The 20760-nt window shown below is 47.2% G+C and overlaps 1 protein-coding gene across 1 annotated transcript; it reads left to right on the forward strand.

Moving 5' to 3' along the window:
- The first annotated feature begins 1289 nt into the window (after positions 1–1289).
- On the forward strand, positions 1290–20571 carry SNPH (syntaphilin). The gene is made up of 5 exons (XM_063143716.1): positions 1290–1355; positions 3898–3992; positions 6125–6232; positions 15674–15823; positions 19311–20571. The coding sequence occupies exons 1-5, from the start codon at positions 1290–1292 to the stop codon at positions 20569–20571; spliced, it is 1680 nt and encodes a 559-aa protein (XP_062999786.1).
- The last annotated feature ends 189 nt before the right edge of the window (positions 20572–20760 follow it).

Here is a 20760-nt window from a genome sequence, read left to right on the forward strand (position 1 = left end):
AGCAAGCCGGGTGATGACTAATCTTAGCGCATTTGCAAACACCACACCACCCCCCAACAGCCTTGCATCTGGGGGAGGCAGACTCCATCGATCTGGGAGCTTTCATCCAGAAAGGCGACCGGCTTTGGACCCGGCTGGGGACCCTCCCAGTATCTCCACGTTTCCTTCAATCCAGGAGAGTGGAGGGATGAAACTGGTGCCTGTTTGCAAATGTAGGTGAATCTACGGTGTTCCTTCCACACACACCCTTCTCCGTGCACCGTGAAGCCCGGGTGGTTTTTGGTGAAGTTGATGGAGAGAGCGCCGTTGGAGACGGACGGTATCTTTGCATAAAATAAACGCTGTCGGTTTACAGGTTGGGGAAGGACTTGTAGGGACGCAAGAGCCAGCTGTTGTGGTGCAAGTCCCAAGGGAGAATCAGTGTGACCCACCCCCACCCCACTCCCAGACAGGGCTCTTCCTGCCAGACCTCTGTTTCCATTCCAGCTCTTGATACTTGCAGTTGAGAAGGGCCGGAGCACTTGCAGAAACTTGGCAACACAACTGCGGAGGCACCTTGTGGCAATTCCCTGCCAACCAATTCTATTTTCTCTACTTGCTGCTTCCTCTCCTCCGCCTTAACTTGGCCATGTGAACTCCGGGAGCTCTTATCCGACTGCCCATTGATCAGTTAACGGCTCTGTCAATTGCCCTAAGTCTATTTAGATAGGTGTGGGTGTGATTTGGGTGCATCCTTTTGTTGCCAGGGGAGACTTCCTTCGGGAGAGGGCCATCCTGCCATTCCTGCTTATCGTAGAATGCTTTAGATGTTCCGTTTCCCAAGGATTACATAGGACTGAAATAGCTTTAGAGATGCAAAAATACCTCCCCTTTTTGATGGCTACCTTCCCAACAGCGATGTATATTCATGTCCGTTGCTGTTTTCTTTAAACCTTGTTTTTAGATCGTGGATGGAGGGATAATTCCTCCAAAGGGATAGCCAAAAGGTGACTAGTGAGCAGGGCCAGGGCCAGACTATTTTGTGCCCTAGGCAAGGTGAGCTACTTGCACGCACGCACGCACACACACACCAAAAAATTGCTAACTTAAATTCAGCTGTTCAAGAAGAGGTTCTGAACTATTATATTTTCCTTTTATGTTTTTTCTAAAAACAGTTAATTTGTATAGAACTGTGACCCTTAAAGGGCAGTACTGCGCCCCTCTGAGATCTGCGCCCTAGGCGGCCGCCTAGTTGGCCTAATGCTAGCGCCGGTAGTGAGCAACCCGTTGGTCGGATCAGGCCCGCAACGATGCAGGCAGAGAAAACCTGGACCAGGCTTGTAGAAAGAGAGAGGGCAGAGATTAAGGGGAGGAAGGTCAGCCAATTAGGACAAAGGAATGTAGTCAGGGGGTAGAGAGGTGCAGTGTCCATTATTATCACCATCCGTAGGAAGGGTTCTCTCTTCGTTGCGACATTTCCATCGCCGTGTAGGAAAAGCAAGAAGGAAGACTTGGGTTTGAATCCAGACATTGCCACGACACAGACTCTGAACAACAGGCCTGGCCGCAGACACTCCCTGCTCAAGCCAAGCACCACCGCTTGATACGCCTGAGGCGAGGGACAAACACCGCCTTTCTCCAAACTATGTGGAGGAAGGGGTTAAACGGAGAAGGATTTCAACAATAAAATAATGCGCTGTGAGTTATATGTACAGAGGTGAATTATTGTTAGAGAGGGCGTTAAATATAAATAACTTCAGATCATAAATGCCGAACAAACACGTGGGATTTTTGTGGTAGTTAAAAACAAAATGATTAAAATTTATTTTTAAAAGTTCACAAGCTTTGTTTCAAATTAAAACATTTCAAAACCTTTTTGAAACCTTTCATCCAATCCTTTCACTCATTCACATACATACTTTCCTTTCTCTCACACAATCATTATTATTATTATTATTATTATTATTATTATTATTATTATTATTATTTATTTATATAGCACCATCAATGTACATGGTGCTGTACAGAGTAAAACAGTAAATAGCAAGACCCTGCCGCATAGGCTTACAATCTAATAAAATCATAGTAAAACAATAAGGAGGGGAAGAGAAAGGAAACAGGCACAGGGTAGGGTAAACAGGCACTGGGTAGGGTAAAACTAACAGTATAAAGTCAGAACAAAATCAAGTTTTAAAAGCTTTTGGAAAAAGAAAAGTTTTTAGCTGACAATCACTCTTGAACTTTATTATCACTATTGTTTATTATACACAAACTCTCTATCTGCACCCCACCCTCACAAAACACGACTCTCTATACTGAACCTCAATCTCTCCAGAGCCCAAGTACTCTACACACAGACAGCTCAAGCACTAAAGACTAAAGACTCTAAGCGTACCTAAAAGTCTCCTCTCAATCCCCCCAGTCATTCCCTTATAGATCACTCCTCCCCTTCCCAAGACATTTTATTTGTTTATTTATTTATTTATTTATTACATTTTTATACCGCCCAATAGCCGAAGCTCTCTGGGCGGTTCACAAAAGTTAAAAACTCTGACGAGCATAAAAACAACCAACAAATTTAAAACACACATACGAAATAAAATATAAAAAGCACAACCAGAATAAAACAACACAGCAAAAATTAATATAGGTTTAAAATATGAGATTAAAACAGCAAAGTTTAAATTTAAGTTAAATTAGGTGTTAAAATACTGAGAAAATAAAAAAGGTCTTCAGCTGGCGATGGAAAGAAAACAATGTAGGTGCCAAGCGAACCTCTCTGGGGAGCTCGTTCCACAACCGGGGTGCCATAGCAGAGAAGGCCCTGCTCCTAGTAGCCACCTGCCTCACTTCCTTTGGCAGGGGCTCACGGAGAAGGACCCCTGTGGATGATCTTAAGGTCCGGGCAGGCACGTATGGGAGGAGGCGTTCCTTCAAATAACCTGGCCCCAAGCCGTTTAGGGCTTTAAATGTCAATACCAGCACTTTGAATTGGGCCCGGACCTGGACTGGCAGCCAGTGAAGTTGTAAAAGGACTGGCGTAATGTAATCTCACCGGCCAGTCCCTGTTAGTAAACGGGCTGCCCTGTTTTGTACCAGTTGAAGTTTCCGGACCGTTTTCAAAGGCAGCCCCACGTATAACGCATCGCAGTAATCCAAACGAGAGGTTATCAGAGCATGGATAACTGTAGCTAGGCTATCTCTGTCCAGATAAGGGCGCAGTTGGTATATCAGCCTGAGCTGATAAAAGGTGCTCTTTGCCACTGAGTTCACCTGTGCCTCAAGTGACAGTTCTGGATCCAAGAGCACCCCCAAACTACGGACCCGATCCTTTAGGGAGAGTGCAACCCCATCCAGGACAGGGCAAACATCACCTCGCCGGACAGATGTGTCAGGTATTTGATTTGAAAGTGGAGGTTTTTCTGGAACTGAAGAACAAAGTGTATAATTTCTGCGATAGTCATCTCAAGGTCTTTGAGAGCGGCCAGGATGTGCAGCTGGATGGCTCTCTGACCAAGGCCGTTTGCCCATGTGTTTTTTTTCTTGAGGCATAGCAACACAATCCTGGTGATGCAATCCGGTGTTCATATTGCATGTGGACACTATGATTGGCTCACAAGGCTATTAATATGTGACATGTGATTGGAGAGTGTGGAGAGTTTGTGTGAAGAGCTATTGTGTAAAGTTCCTCAACTATGTTACGCTCTGTGTAAATATTTGTAAAGTAAACTTAGATTAGTAGTCCAAAAACGCTGTGTCTGAGTATTCCTTCACTTCGTGAACATCTGCCTGCTGCCAGTGACCTCTGTCTCTGCTGACGTGTGCTTGCACTCTGTGCATGCTCTGAGGGAGTGTAATACATCAGACCCCTAACAAGATGAACCACCCACTAACATTCTAACTGTCTTTCCCTCACAGCTGGAGTTGCAGTTGGGCTACTCTACCGCCACAACCTGCGGTTCCATTGCTATGTCCTTGCCGGGGAGCAGACGACCCTCCACGGGATCTCGAAGGTGAATATGGTTGAACTCCGCCCCCACTAACTCCACCCGCCCACCCGCCTGCCCCGCGCTGGATGGCAGCCTTTCTGTCAATGCACAGCAAAGGGCCTTCCTCACCCGCAACCTTGCACATGTTGTGTTCCGCGATGCCATCAGCATGGAAGGGAGGGCGTTTTTTCCTTCCATGTGCAGGCTGAATGCTCTACGACGCCTTGAGGGAACCGTCGCCCCCCAAGGCAGGACATGAGCGTGGTACTTTGTGGCTGCCACACTCCACAGCTGCATGCCTGTGGCTCACTTCAGCGTGGCACACACACACACATACACACCTGTTGTGCATGTCTGAACCACTCCCCCAAGCCCCCCATTGCAGTAACTGAAGCTGGAATTCATTCCTCCGTTTTGCCTAGCCAGAGGCAGGTGGTGTTGGAAGGTCTGCTTATTCAACAGTGGGGAGGATGTGTGTGTGTGTGTCCCTTGGCCCTGAGGGTTTGGGGAAGTATCTGTTTGCCGCAGCATTTTTGAGTACATCTGAAGCCGCTGCCGTTCTCATACCTGATCCCATTATGTGGAGGAAGCATCTCCTGGGAACAGGGGTCGCCGGTCCTTTTGACAGGCCGTGTTGCTGTGCCTTTAACGCCGGCCTGCACCACTTGTGACCTGCCAGGCCAAATGCAGCCTCACCAGCCATGCACGATGATCTGCCAGGTTCCCCCAGGCACAGGAGCGCTGCGGGTGAAATAAGTTGTCAACCCTAGAGAGCCACGAATATGCTGAGCTGTTATCAGACGCTCGACTTACATAGGCCTTTCTCAGGTATGAAAACAAATGTGTTAATATTGATGGAGTGAACGGAGGGTGTGCTGACCCATTTCAGTCATTTAAAAGAAGCAGGAATTGAGTAGAGGTTAAGGACCTCTACCCTCAAGAAAGAAGCAAAGCATTTAAGGTACACCGAGGTAGATTTTGGCAAAACATGTTAGTTTGGTAGTGAAGTGAGCTTGTGACGTGTCTTTCCCTAGAGAGTTGTAAGAAGAGACGGGCAAGGACCTATCAGAGACGCTTTGAGTCTAGGGTAGCCTGTTTTGCAGGGTTGGGGTTTTGGGGGGTGGGAAGAGACATTGAGCTCTTTCTAACCCTCTGATTATATTATGGCACAGGAAGGGGATCATGATTTGAAAGTGAGGGAAGGGGGAAAGAGAGAAAGATACTATGCAATAATTTCAAAAAAATTGTGACTTCCAAAATCTTAAAATCAAACCGTATAAAGACAAAATGCCAATAAAATACAATTACCAAAAAAACAAAAACCCACCAGTGAAACAGCATTTAAAGCAGCAGTGGCGACAATAAAGTAACTGTTCAGTGAAAGCGCCAACGAAGGAAGCCAGTTCAACCTGGAGCCTAAAACAACTGTGTAGGTACAAGGTGGGCATCTTCAGAGAGGGCTGCATTCCATAATTGGGGTGCCAACACAGAAAAGGCCCCTTTTTTCTGGTTGCCACCCGCATAATCTCCGAAGGCAGAGGCATTCGGGGGGGGGGGTGAGACGTCCGCTGATGCTCTCGATATATGGGCAGGTTTGCATGGGCCCGGGCAGCACGGCCTCTAGATTGTGGCTGTGCAGATGGCTGTAGGGCGTGGAGAGCGTCTCGCCTCCCGTGGTTCTTGTAAGGAGCTCTTTCAGTCTTCAAGCAGCACCAATAAGCATTTGTTCCCAGTTGTCATCCTGGACCTGAGGAGGTGGTTCTCAAGACTTCTGCTCTGGTGGCTTACCAGGGGCCTTTCCTTAGAAGTTTCAAGGATGGTTAAAGGTGTGAAGGAGGATGCCTGCGTCTCCTGAGTGGGTCCCGGCGGGGTTGCAGGGGGGGGACACCTACAGCGCCCTCCTCAGGCCTGCCTTTGCTATTGCTTCACTAACCCTGTTTGCAGAGACCGCTTTTGCCGTGTTCCATTTTGAACCCTGCGTGTTTGTTTTGTTTTGTTTTATTTCTGTTTTTCTCTTCCCGTCTGGTGTGTTTGCATTTCTTTGGTGGCTTTTGAAGTCGTGAGTTTTATGGAAGGAGTAGCTTTGCCTCGTTCTTTAAGTCTGCAACGGCCCCTGCCACTCCGACTGAGAAACAGCCTCTTCTTCCTGCCTCCAGGCGTCCCTCCCCGCCCGTCAGCATGCGGGAAACCTATGGCACCTCATCGCTCAGCAGCAGCAGCAACTCCGGCTCCTGCAAGGGCAGCGACAGCAGCCCCACCCCAAGGTAACCCTTGTGGCTCCTGTAAGGGCAGCGCACCGCCACCAGGGGGCACCCCAAGCTCCGGGCGTAAGCGAGGCCAGAATCATCCGCCCTGCTGTATACTTATCTTTCTTTCTTTATTTATTACATTTATATACCGCCCCGTAGCCGAAGCTGTCTGGGCGGTTTACAAAAGTTAAAAACGGTAAACATTAAAAAAAAAAAAAGCGTACAAAATTTAAAACCATCAAAAACATAAAAATGACAGTATAAAAATGACAGTGCACGGACCCCCTGATCCTCTTCGCGCCCGATCTGCAAATTGCGGACCGGGCCCGTTCCGCCCCGCCTCGATCCGCCTAGGCGCCGCTCCACTCCGCTGCGGAGCTCCGGCTCCGAATCGGAGATCCGCAGTGGTGGGGAGTGGCACCAGGTAAGGCCCCCCTCCCTCCTCCCCCTTACCTGTGTCTGTCACGGCCCATCCCAGCTTCACTAGAGCCCGCGGCTCAACCAGGAACTGTAGGCCCCGGCCTACACTTCCTGGTTGAGCCGCGGGCTCTAGTGAAGCTGGGATGGGCCGCGATGGACGCAGGTAAGACCCCCCCCTCCCCCTTACCTGGCTCTGCCACCATTGCCGCACGGGCGGCGGCAACGGCAGGGCCAGGTAAACCCCCCTCCCTCCTCTCCCTTACCTCCATCCATCCGCGGACCCGCGGTTGCTTCAACAGAGCCCGAGGACTCAGGCTCAGTTGAAGCAGCCACGGGACCGCAGACGGATGCAGGTAAGACCCCCTTGCCCCCTTACCTGGCTCTGCCGCCGTTGCTGCACAGGCGGCAGCAACAGCAGCAGGGCCAAGTAAACCCCCCTTACCTTTTTTGCGGAGCTCCGGATTGAGGCGAAGGAGCCGCCTTCACCTAGATCCGCTCTACAACGCTTCACGGCTCCCCCGATCCTCTCCTGCTTCTCTGGTCCAAGGAGAAGCAGAGCACATCCCTAATAAAAACAACAGTATCCATTTAAAACAACAATTCTGGGGTCCATTAAAAAGCAAACTTGGCGTTCAATGCCGTTAAATGCCTGGGAGAAGAGGAAAGTCTTGACCTGGCGCCTGAAAGATAACAATGTTGGCACCAGGCGAGCCTCATCGGGGAGATCATTCCACAGTTGGGGGGCCACCACCGAAAAGGCCCTCTCCCTTGTTGCTATCCTCCGAGCTTCCCTCGGAGTAGGACCTTAGATGGCCAAAATGGTGGACACTTTTTGAAATTTTCACGTTTTGCAACTTTGCATGCTTATAGAAAATGTTCCATTTCATGGAATTCAAATGTTTATATATTAATTGAAAGACAATTTAATGCTGAATTCAATACCAAAAAAAAGAATGCAAATACCTGCAGTACAAAAAAAGTTATGCTTACTTTAGTCTAAAAACAAATGCAGGTGTAATTGAGTGAAAAAGTGGATTGGAATGGCAAACCCTACTGGCCAATCACAGTCCTTGTTCTGGGGGCCAATCACATGGCAGTAGCTGTGATACATCCTGTTTCAAGTTGGGGAAAGTCAGTTTTGATGTTTGTTCCGTCACTGAAGCGCAATTGGAGATTGTGTGAATATTTGAAGTATTTCTCAAATTAAAAGTGTACGTGCGTACATCATAAATAGCGCAATGGCATCAAAGAAAAGAGTTGATTGGACACCTAGGATTGTTGTATTACATGAATCAGGTCTTTCAATTGCTATATAAACATTTGAATTTTGTGAAATAGAACATTTTCTATAAGCATGCAAAGTCGCAAAACATGAAAATTTCAAAAACTGTCCACCATTTTGGCCACCACTGTATCTTAACTAGACCTCTCTGGGACACTCATAGGCAGGGCCGGTGCCAGACTATTTTGCACCCTAGGCAAGGTGAGCTACTTTCACCCCACCCCACCCCACACCCCACCCCACCCCAAAATGCCAACTTTGATTTTTAAGAACATATGTTTCCTGGAAAAAATAAGAAGCACAAAACTTGAAACTGCTAAATTGATTTTAAAGTGCAAGAAATACGTCATGCCGATTATAGCAAACAAATTGGAAAGGAACGTCTATGGGTCTAAAATGCATTGTTTAATAGGAATATCACCTCCAAATCATCCCCCCCCCAACTCACACGAGCGCGTGCACACACACACTCAGCATCACTCACTCCAAACAAACACACGCATGAACACATGCATTCACTTAAAGACCCCCTGCACCCCATTCACCCATACATTCTCTCTCTCTCTCTTCCGGGCGCGTTCCAGAAGTCCGAAAGTGGAGCCACCCCACCCAAACCGCAGCGTCCCTGGCTTCGCTTCGACTGGGCGGGCGTGGGGCGCCATCTTGCCCTCCCAGGCCCAGCTGAATCCTCCAGCCAGGCTGGCTCACAGCCAACGCACGTGAGTGCTGCGCTGTGCCCGGTGCCCCTCTTAGGTTGGCGCTCTAGGCGGCCGCCTGAGTGGCCTTTATGGTAGCACCGGCTCTGTTCATAGGCAAAGCAAGAGAGAGAGGTGGCCTTATTAATCCAGAAGCTAAGCTACCTCTAAACATGGAGGTTTTGTTTAGATCCTCTGGCCAATAGCCATGGACAACCAGACCGTAATGAATATGTCCAATATAACTGGAAAAGCTAAAATCTTTGGCGGGCCTGAGCATCTGATCCTGATCCCTGGCACCTGAGGATCCAGCTAGAAAGAGAACCTGTAGCGTATGAAGGGTTCCAGGATGTACCCTGGAAGACAGAAACAAACTCCAAAGTGATCTTGGTAGGCTGGAGTGCTGGGCTGAAAACAACGGAATGAAATTTAATAGGGAGAAATGCCAAGTTCTGCATCTAGGAAAAAGAAACCAAATGCACAGTTACAAGATGGCGGATACTTGGCTCAGCAGTACTACAAACGAGAAGGAACTTGGAATTGTTGTAGATCACAAGCTGAATATGAGCCAGCAGTGCGATGTGGCTGCAAGAAAGGCAAATGCTATTTTGGGCTGCATTAATAGAAGTATAGCTTCCAAATCACGGGAGGTACTGGTTCCTCTCTATTCAGCCCTGGTCAGGCCTCATCTAGAGTATTGCGTCCAGTTCTGGGCTCCACAATTCAAGAAGGACGCAGACAAGCTGGAGCGTGTTCAGAGGAGGGCAACCAGGATGATCAGGGGTCTGGAAACAAAGCCCTATAAAGAGAGACTGAAAGAACTGGGCATGTTTAGCCTGGAGAAGAGATAATTGAGGGGAGACATGATAGCACTCTTCAAATACTTAAAAGGTTGTCAGAGGATTAAAAGGGCCAGGATCGCTTCTCGATCCTCCCAGAGTGCAGGACACGGAATAACAGGCTCAAGTTAAAGGAAGCCAGATTCCAGCTGGACATCAGGAAAAACTTCCTGACTGTTAGAGCAGTACGACGATGGAATCAGTTACCTAGGGAGGTGGTGGGCTCTCCCACACTGGAGGCCTTCAAGAGGCAGCTGGACAACCATCTGTCAGGGCTGCTTTAGGGTGGATTCCTGCACTGAGTGGGGGGTTGGACTTGATGGCCTTATACTATTCTAGGATTCTATGAATGATAAGCCAGGATTCTGAAAAATTCTGGCATAGCCTTTTGTGCAAACACAGCCACTTGTGGATTCCTGGTCAACGGCTGGTTGGCCACTGTGTGAACAGGATGCTGGTCTAGATGGACCGTTGGTCTGTTCCAGCATTATTATTGATCTATTTATATAGCACCATCAGTGTACATGGTGCTGTACATAGTAAAAGAATAAAACAGCACCACCCTGCCACATAGGCTTACATTCTCTTCTCGATCCTCCCAGAGTGCAGGACACGGAATAACGGGCTCAAGTTAAAGGAAGCCAGATTCCAGCTGGACATCAGGAAAAACTCCCTGACTGTTAGAGCAGTACGACGATGGAATCAGTTACCTAGGGAGGTAGTGGGTTCTCCCACACTAGAGGCCTTCAAGAGGCAGCTGGACAACCATCCGTCAGGGATGCTTTAGGGTGGAATCCTGCATTGAGCGGGGGGTTGGACCCGATGGCCTTGTAGGCCCCTTCCAACACTGCTATTCTATGATTCTATGATTCTAATAATTCTGCCTTCTTATATTCTTGAGCCTCGTGTGGCGCAGAGCGGTAAAGCAGCAGTTTCTGCAGCTGAAACTCTCCCCACAGCCTGAGTTCCATCCCAGCGGAAGCTGGTTTCAGGCAGCCGGCTTGGGTCGACTCAGTCTTCCATCCCTCCAAGGTCGGTAAAAGGAGTACCCAGCTAGCTGGGGGAAAGGGAATAACGGCCGGGGAAGGCAACGGCAAACCGCCCCGCTATAAGGCCTGCCAAGAAAACGTCAGGGAAAGCTGGCGCCCCTCCAAGAGTCAGTAATGACTCAGTGCTTGCACGAGAGGTTCCTTTCCTTCCTTTCTTATATTCTTAAATGCTGGATTAAAGCACATATTTATTATGGTTTCCAGGATTCACAAGAGCACATAGCCAAGATCATTGTGAGTGAGCCCATCATGCACTTTAATCCACGTTGCTTGTGAGGACGGAAGGGTAGTAAAAAAGCAGCCAGAGGGTGGGTGACCTCCCCCCCCCTCCCTCCACTCTTCCACTGGGTGTTTATAAATGGAGCACCATTCGTAATCCATGCTAGTAGCAACTTTGAATGTGAAACCAGGCAATGAAGATAAGGGACTGATGCTCTGTATGGTCCCCAAGTTGCATTTGATCCAGATTTCTCCCGCAAAAGATGGAGCATATATTTAAATGCAGCTATTTCCAAAGAGCAGGACTGTCAAATGTATGAACTCTCCCTAAACTGCACTTTTTCCTCTGTTTATATGGGCAAAAAAGCAATATGGAATTGCAACACCTAAAACTTATACATAAGCACATTATATATGGCATAAGACTGTTCCCAGTAGTTAACAAGTTCGCCGTTATTTATTTATTTAAAACATTTATATCCCGCCCTATATCATTAAGATAGGGTGACCATATCTTGGAAACCAAAAAGGAGGACAACATGGTCGTCCCCCCAAGGGGGCGTGTCCAGTACCAAGGGGGCGTGCCCACCCGAACATAGCCTTGGTCACATGTCTGATTTTACAGCACACATTTAAGACAAATCTGTTCTACATAGCATCTTAATGTTAAAATCACTGAAATAAAGAACAAGTGAGAGATTCAATGTATCTGAAATTAACTTCACTCACTCCTACTTTTGTAGGTTTCGCTGTACTTTGAAGCTTTTGCTATACTCTGTGTGTTACATTCTCCCTTCTCTCAAATATCTTCTCTGACTGTATCTTCACTCATTGCAAGCTGCTGTTGTTGTTAACAGGGTTTGCTACTGGCCGGCTGGATGGCTGGCTTTTTTTAATTTCAATTTTTTAAAAAAGCTTGTGTATAATTGTCACAAGTTTCTCTACTCTAGCATTAGGGTGGGTGTTGTGGCAGCTTACCTAAAGACTGGAGTTCCCCTTAATGCCAAGGGCTGAAACTGCTCAATATGCAAAACCCCAAAGAGGAGGTTTGACAACCTGAGTTTGAAGAATATGGCTCCAGCAGTTTTAAAACACAATAATTTTAAACGTTGAACTTTTTAAAAAATCCTAAAAAAACAATGGATGAACAGATCTGATTCAAACCTGGCATGGCTAAATCTCTCCTTAAGAGCTATCATGGTGCCAACTTTCAGCCCTTTATCCTTTAAAAATGTCATTTTTAAAAAATAATTTTAAAACCTCAAACTTTTTTAAAAAATCCTAAAACTCAATGGATGGACAGATCTGTTTCAAACTTGGCATAGCTAAAGTCCTTGTTAAGAGCAATCATGGTGCCAAGTTTAATCTCTTTATCTTTAAAAATAATATTTTTTTAAAAAAAATTAATCCTCAAATTTTAAAAAATTCCTAAAAATCAATGGATGAACAGATCTGTTTCAAATTTGGTATGGCTAAAGCTCTACCTAAACACTATCATGGTGCGAAGTTTCATCTCTTTATCTTTAAAAATGACGATTTTAAAAATAATAATTTTAAAACCTCAATTTTAAAAAAAATCCTAAAAAATCAATGGATGAACGGATCTGTTTCAAATTTTGTATGACTAAAGCCCTTCCTAAGAGCTACCATTGTACCAAGTTTCATGTCTTTATCTTAAAAAATGATAGAGTTATAAGCATTTTTGTTAATTCCCATTAGAGCTGCTCTTTGGAAAAATCCGGATTTCCCCTCCCCCTCTCGGATTTGTCATCAAAAACCTGGACAAATCCGGGCAAATCTGGTCATATGGTCACCCTAATTAAGATCTCAGGGTGGCATACAGATAAAAGCATACAGTATAAAATAGTAAATATGCACAACTTAGAACAAATTAAACCATGAACCAAGTTAAAAGAATATATAATTTAAAAGCAGTAAAACAATTAAAACAGTTAAAACAATGTGCCATCTTAGTGAATTTAACCATTAAAGGCTTTGTTAAAAAGCCATGTTTTCATTTGGTGCCGGAATAAAATCAGCCTTGGCGCCAGTCGGGCCTCCAAGGGGAGGGCATTCCACAGTCGGGGTGCCACAACAGAGAAGACCCTCTCCCTTGTCCCATCATAGCGTATGCGTTGCACTGGTGGGATGCCGAGAAGGGCTCCTCCAACAGATCTCAAGTCTCGGGTAGGCATATATAAGGAGAGGCGCTCCCTCAAGTATCGAGGTCCCAAGCCATTTAGGGCTTTAAATGTCATTACCAACACCTTGAATTCCGACCGGAAGCGTATAGGCAGCCAGTGCAGTTCCTTTAAAACCAGTGTTATGTGGGCTCTGTAAGATGTACCTGCCAGCAGTCTAGCTGCTGCATTTTGCACTAGCTGCAACTTCCGAGGCGTCTTCAAGGGCAGCCCCACGTAGAGTGCATTGCAGTAGTCTAATCGGGAAGTTACCAGTGCATGCACCACTGTGGCTAGGTTGTCCCTGTCCAGGAAAGACCGTAGCTGGTGGATCAGCTGTAGCTCCGTGCCACAGAGTCCCCCTGGGCCTCCAGTGATAATGATGGATCTAGCAGTACTCCCAAGCTACGCACCTGCTCCTTCAGAGAGAAAGATTTGTGCTGTTCTCCAAGTTAAACAGGTAGAAAGCAGCCAGTCAAGTGGACAGATACTGCTAGCCTGGAGACAGCATCATTCCTGTGTTCCAATATTCTTGCAAGCTGTTCATCAGCCAGAAAGGCAACTTTAAAGTTAAGTTAAACTACTTCTTCTCTTGCTAGCCATATTTAAAACCACCAGGTAGAAAAGTGCTGTCAACCCTGATCACAGCAGATGGACGTACCAGGCTCAAGGGACATTAGCTGGGTACCAATGCCTATAGAGCACATTTAAGCTCTCAAGCCAGACAAAGGCAACCTATTTATTTATTTATTTCAGACATTTCTATCCTGTCCTTCAAAGAAAACTTTCCAGGAAACCTTTCAATAAAATAAAACCACAAAATCAATACAAATAATAAAACAGCCACACAATAAAAATAAACAGCGAAGAAATCCAGTATTCTTCCAAACCTCAAAGGGGAAAGAAAGAAAAAAGCTTGTGCTTGAAATGCCTGGGAAAATAAAAAGTACTTCATTTGGCACCAAAAAGATGTCAAAACTGTTGCCACGCAATTGCCTCCCTAGGGAAGGCATTCCATAAACTCTGTGCCACCACTGAAAAGGCCCTTTTCCTAGTTGCCGTCGGCCATATCCACGAAGGTGGAGGCACCTGTCCTGAATGAGGGCCTCTGAAGAGGCCCTCAAACTCACAGGTAGTTGCTGAGGGGATAGTTGTTCTAGCAGATGTTCTGGTTCTAAGGCCTAGAGGGCTTTTTTGCACAACACGATATAAGCGGTAAAGCAGCAGTTTCTGCAGCTGAAACTCTCCCCACGGCCTGAGTTCGATCCCAGCGGAAGCTGGTTTCAGGCAGCCGGCTCAGGTCGACTCAGCCTTCCATCCTCCCAAGATTGGTAAAAGGAGTACCCAGTTAGCTGGGGGAAAGGTAATAACGGCCGGGGAAGGCAACGGCAAACCACCCCGCTATAAGGCCTGCCAAGAAAACATCAGCGAAAGCCGGCATCCCTCCAAGAGTCAGTAATGACTCAGTGCTTGCACGAGAGGTTCCTTTCCTTAACATATTTTAGCTATATATTTAGGGTAGCACTTTCCACCTCAATCTCCAAAAACAGAAGTCTTGTCCAGATTCGGGGTGGGTGGATTGTGGATGAATATACGGAGGGCATCTGAAGTCCTTTGACAAGTTAGCATATGCTGATTGACGTAGATCTTGCAAGGCTAAAACAAAATGTCCTTGTCTTAAATGTCTGTCTAACTTTCTCCTCCACTACTCCTTCCTCTTTCTTCGTTTGCTCTATCATCCATCTGCTACACGTCACTGTGAGCGTCATCACACGGGGGGAATCGCGTTTCCTTACCATCACTTTTCCGCACTTCCTCATTCTTCCCAGAGGGGAAAGAGGAAGTAAACAAAGACCACGTTGCCCATTCAGAGACTGTTTTCATAGCGCCGGTTTTCCTGCACACCGCAGGAGATCGCGGCACATTCCATTTTTTAAAAAACAAAGTCGGATTAAAAGGGGTCTATTCTGCAACGGAAAAACGAGCGGAAGACGGACGTCGTCTAAAGGACGCACGCACATCCGTACGTGGGCAGTAGCGAAAAAAATGCTTGTCTGAACTTCTGTAATTCCACCACCCCACCCCCGGGCAAGAAGCATCACTAAAGCATCAAATGCATTGAATGAGTTGCCTCCTCTATTGTTGCTGGGTTTTGGAATAGAATCTGGGCAACCTAGCAACATCCAGATACATTGCGCTTTGCTAGGTTTCTGAAGCTAAAAAGCTTCCGTTCCTGCCCCAAGGAGCTTACAGTGTAATTTTCAACAATGGGAGAGAGAGAGCAACAGAAAGAGGGGTGGTGAGAAAAGGGGTGAGTGTAACAAGAGATGTAACAAGAGTGTAACAAGAGATTCCAGCTGGACATCAGGAAAAACATCCTGACTGTTAGAGCAGTACGACAATGGAATCAGGTACCTAGGGAGGTTGTGGGCTCTCCCACACGAGAGGCCTTCAAGAGGCAGCTGGACAACCCTCTGTCAGGGATGCTTTAGGGTGGATTCCTGCATTGAGCAGGGGGTTGGACTCAATGGCCTTGCAGGCCCCTTCCAACTCTGCTATTCTATGATTCTATGAATGTGGGCAAAAAACGGCCATGTATTCTCCGGTTTCCACTGAGTTGGAAGTCAAATCTACCCCGTTTGATGATGGACAGTTCCAGGACCTTGAGAGCTCTCTGCTGAGCTGTCATTTATTGTGTTTGTCCCGTTCCCCAGACTTGGGCTGAGTCAGGAGGTGTAGCTGCCGAGTTTGATGACTTCCCTGTCTTTCCAGGCGCCCCGTCAAGTACCTGCTGTGCAGCGATAACCATGGGATCAAGCCCCCAACCCCTGAGCAGTACCTGACCCCTCTCCAGCAGAAGGAGGTCTGCATACGACACCTGAGGGCCAGGCTGAAAGATACCCACGAGAGATTGCAAGACAGGTCAGTATCTGGGAGCCTTGGCCTCTGCGGTGGGGGAAGATAAGGCTCTGTCTTCCCCGGACGAGGTCAATCTTGTGCCACTCAGTGGTATTCTTGTGCCACTCAGTGCCACTCTTGTGGTATTGGAGTGGGAGTGCAACCTGGTTAATTCTTCTCAATCTCTCATCAGCGTTTGATACTATCGACCATGGTGTCCTCCTAGATCAACTCCATGGGATGGGCGTTGGAGGCACTGTGTTGAAGTGATTCCAGTCCTACCTATGGGGCTGTTTGCAGAGAGTAACATTGAGTAACATTGGGTGATTACTCCTCAGCCCCTTGGCAACTGAGCTATGGGGTTCCACAGGGTACCATCTTGTCCCCAATGTTGTTTAACATCTATATGAAGCCGCTGAGAGCAGGGATTAGGCACCAAGTGCCATCAGTATCACTCTGACATCTGAATCAGAAGATGCAAGTCCTGGGCCAGTGCCTAGGCTCAGTAACGGGCTGGATGAGGGCCAATAAATGGAAGCTGAGTCCTGGCTGGGCCTCAAGGCGGCCTTACAAAGTTTAAAACATACATTGGAGGGGGGAACATGTTTAAAATACACAACAAAATTACAAGTCATTGACATAGATGGAGGGCCAGATTATTCTCCAAAGGCCTGCTGGAACAAAAAAGTTTTAGCCTGCTTCCGAAAGCCCATCAAGGAGGGAGCCAGCCTAGCTTCCCTGGGAAGAGAGTTCCAGAGCACTGGAGCAGCCACTGAGAAGGCCCTCTCCCATGTTCCCACCAAGCGCGCCTGTGAAGATGATGGGACTAAAAGAAGGGCTTCTCCAGAAGATCTCAAAGCCTCATAAGGGAGAATACGGTCTTTCAGATAACCTGGCCCCGAGCCATATAGGGCTTTATAGGTCATAACCAGCACTTTGAATTGTGCCCAGAAACAGACTGGAAGCCAGTTCTAGAGCTGATGTACAAAGCCCTAAAACAACCAGGATACCTGAGAGAGCGCCTTCTCCCCTACCAACCTGCCCGGTCACTGAGGTCATCTGAGGGCATGTTCCTGGTGGTTCCACATGGACCTATGTCCTGATTGAGTCCACCAAAGAGCCTTCACTGTGGTGGCCCCCTTCCTATGGAATTCCCTGGCTTTGGAGGTCAGGCAGGTGCCAACGGTATGTTGTTTCCTTGAGAGGCTGAAAGCAACACCACATTGTTATCCAGGAAGTCTTCCTTGAGTGACCAGCTGTAGTTTTATCAGAACTTGGTTTCTTTTTAAAAAAATAAGAACTTGAATGTGGTGTTTTTATTATTGTTGTTATTTATCCTATCTGTTTGTTCACCGCTCTGAAATCTTGGATATGGAATGGTATACGAATATTGCAAATAAATAAATGCGATGCATGGAGTTTTCCAGATGTTCGTGACGGTGGTCTGGGAGAGCGGGCTTCTTGGGAATCATGCGCCCTGATAAGGTTTGCCGTGCTCTTCCGGGTGATTTGGAAGGGTCCCCTCTGTGGAAGCCTGAGCAATGTCATCCCACCCAGGCATGTGCGTCATTTGATCCGCCTCCTGGACCATCCCAGAATGAATCCAAAGGAAGAACAGCTGCCAGTTGACCCAGAGTTGTGTAAGCTGCCCTCAGCAGCTTGACGCGGCTCTGTTATAGCCTGTTCGTTTGTTTGGGAGAGTGTCTTTTACCCTTCAGCTATCCCAAGATTCAGCCATCCATGCAAAATTATTATTATTATTATTATTATTATTATTATTATTATTATTTAAATAGCGCCATCAATTTTCATGGTGCTGTGCAGAACAAAATAAAACAAAATATAAAACGCCCTGCCCTATGGCTTTCATTCTAAAATCACAGTACTGGTTTAACAGGCTGTAGTCCTATTGAGTAGGACTTTAGGCAGTCAGAGGGTGAATCATAGAATCATAGAAGAGTATTTTATTTATTTATTTATTTATTTCATTTCATTTCATTTCTATTCCGCCCAATAGCCGGAGCTCTCTGGGCAGTTCACAAAAATTAAAAGCGTTCAAAGTATAAAACAACAGTATAAAATACAATATAAAAGCTCAACTAGATAAAAACAGAAGCAATGCAAAATTACAAATTTAAAACAGTAGAGTTGGAAGGGGTCTCTAAGGCCATCAAGTCCAACCCCCTGCTCAATGCAGGAATCCACCCTAAAGCATACTTGACAGATGGTTGTCCAGCTGCCTCTTGAAGGCCTCTAGTGTGGGAGAGCCCACAACCTCCCTAGGTAACTGGTTCCATTGTCATACTGCTCTAACAGTCAGGACGTTTTTCCTGATGTCCAGCCGGAATCTGGCTTCTTGTAACTTGATGCTTCAGAACCAATGAGGTACCCTGAAAATTCATCCTTGGGCCATGAGAAGCCCTATTCAGCTCTCCATGATCCTTACTCACAAGTAAGTGTGCATATGATTGCCGCTTAAAATGAGCAACTGAATGTAATTTTGTTGAATTTACAGGATCTATTGGCAGAGTTTAGCCTTTCTTTCTTTCTGTGAAAAATACGAATGACCATATAAAACTATAACAAATGCACAGTTGTAGAAGTCATTTACAAAAGCAGTTTGGTCAAAAACAAAAACCAGTCACTAAATGCCAGTTCCTAGAACTCAATCCAGTATTCATAAAGCATTTTGCTCCTAACTCTTTGGATTTGGGACAGTACAGGATACACACCCAGAGACCTGCTTATTTATTTATTTTATTTTATTTTATTTATTTATTTATTACATTTCTATACCGCCCAATAGCCGGAGTTCCCTGTGCGGTTCACAAAAATTAAAACCATAATAAAACAACCAACAGGTTGTTGTTGTTATTATTATTATTATTATTATTATTATTATTATTATTATTATTTATATAGCACCATCAATGTACATGGTGCTGTACAGAGTAAAACAGTAAATAGCAAGACCCTGCCACATAGGCTTACAATCTAATAAAATCATAGTAAAACAATAAGGAGGGGAAGAGAATGCCAACAGGCACAGGGTAGGGTAAGCAGGCACAGGGTAGGGTAAAAGCACAAATACAAAATACAGTGTAAAAAGCACAACCAGGATAAACCCACGCAGCAAAATTGATATAAGATTAAAATACAGAGTTAAAACAGTAAAATTTAAATTTAAGTTAAAATTAAATGTTAAAATACTGAGAGAATAAAAAGGTCTTCAGCTGGCGACGAAGGGAGTACAGTGTAGGCGCCAGGCGGACCTCTCTGGGGAGCTCATTCCACAACCGGGGAGCCACAGCGGAGAAAGCCCTCCTCCTAGTAGCCACCTGCCTCACTTCCTTTGGCAGGGGCTCACGGAGAAGGGCCTCTGCAGATGATCTTAAGGTCTGGGCAGGTACATATGGGAGGAGGCGTTCCTTCAAATAACTTCCCTTTTTGTTAGAGCGCTGGCAGGAGCGGTGACTGTCTGCTTGACTATCTGCTTGTCTGTCTGCTACAGGGATGGAGAGATTGAAGACCTGAAGACCCAGCTCTCAAGGATGCAGGAAGACTGGATCGAGGAGGAATGCCACCGGGTGGAGGCCCAGCTAGCTCTAAAGGAAGCCCGTAAGGAGATCAAGCAGCTGAAGCAGGTCATCGACACGGTCAAGAACAACCTGATGGAGAAAGACAAAGGGCTGCAGAAGTACTTTGTGGACATCAACATTCAGAACAAGAAGCTGGAGACGCTGTTGCACAGCATGGAAGTTGCGCAGGACGGGACGGTCAAAGAGGAGGGGGCCGCCGAATCCGCGGGGGGCTCCCCGGCACGCTCGCTCACCCGCAGCTCCACCTACACCAAGCTGAGTGACCAAGGGGCAGCGGACAGGAACGTGGGCGGCTCCCAGACCATCTCGGTGGAGGAAGCGGCAGACAGCGGCTTCGTGGCGGCGGAAGACTCCTTGAGCCGGACGGACTTGCTGGATCAGAGCAGCCTGCTGTCCTCAGGGGTGGAGTGCGGCACGGACGAAGGCTCCGTGCAGACCTCCAGCAGCCTGGGCTCCCAGGTCCCGACCAGCTCCACATATGAGAAACTGATGGGGTCTCAGCACAGCGTAGAGGCCGCCGTGCAGGCGAGCTGCATGCAGGAACAAGCCATACAGACGGACTATGTACACTATGAGCCAGATCTCGACACTATCTTGGAGAAGGTCATGAAATCCCAAGCTTGCAGCCTGAGCAGCCCCACATCGGTGTGGGTGTCCGAAATGGAGGATGTTGTTGAGCCAAATAACTCGGGGACCCATGCCCAAAACCTCCCTGGGATCGCGGACTTGACGGCCACTGACCCCAGCGTCGCTGCGGTGATCATTGGAGGGGAGCAGGCTGAGAATCCCGACGGGCCACCGGGGTCCCCAAGCCTGGTCGCCAACAATCCGGCGGTGGTCCAACCTTCTAGTGCAAGCCAGTCAGTGAGCATCGTATGCGCCCCAGAAGAAGACGAGGACGCGGAGCCCAGCCAAGAAGTTGCTGGAGCAGCAGCGTCCGCCCTTGAGCCCAAAACTTACTGGAGCCGCCACTTCATCGTGGACCTCTTGGCCGTGGTTGTGCCAGCAGTGCCTACAGTCGCCTGGTTGTGCCGCTCTCAGCGGAGACAGGGACAGCCCATCTACAACATTAGCGCGCTGCTGCGGGGCTGCTGCACGGTGGCCTTGCACTCCATCCGGAAGATCAGCTGCCGTTCCGTAGCCAGCACAAGCAGCACCTGCTCCCAGCCATAACTTTTCCCTCCCTCCCTCCCTCCCACCCACCCGGCCAACTGCATCGCGCACACGCTTTGCCCGGAGGAACGAGTTCATGAAAACAACCAGAATTTAGCTGACCGCTGATTGTCAATTCCATCCACGCACTGAAACTATTTATTGATTTCTTTATTTATTATTTGGGTATTTATTTGGGCGGAGACGTGA

Source organism: Elgaria multicarinata, chromosome 1, assembly GCF_023053635.1.
Source record: "Elgaria multicarinata webbii isolate HBS135686 ecotype San Diego chromosome 1, rElgMul1.1.pri, whole genome shotgun sequence".
NCBI classification, from domain to species: domain Eukaryota; kingdom Metazoa; phylum Chordata; class Lepidosauria; order Squamata; family Anguidae; genus Elgaria; species Elgaria multicarinata.

Excerpts from the sequence above, each read along its gene's own strand:
- SNPH (XM_063143716.1), top strand. The coding sequence starts at position 1,290 with ATGCAGGCAGAGAAAACCTGGACCAGGCTTGTAGAAAGAGAGAGGGCA. Across the intron at positions 6,233-15,673 it reads GACAGCAGCCCCACCCCAAG|GCGCCCCGTCAAGTACCTGC; the intron begins GTAACCCTTGTG and ends CTGTCTTTCCAG. Across the intron at positions 15,824-19,310 it reads CACGAGAGATTGCAAGACAG|GGATGGAGAGATTGAAGACC; the intron begins GTCAGTATCTGG and ends TGTCTGCTACAG.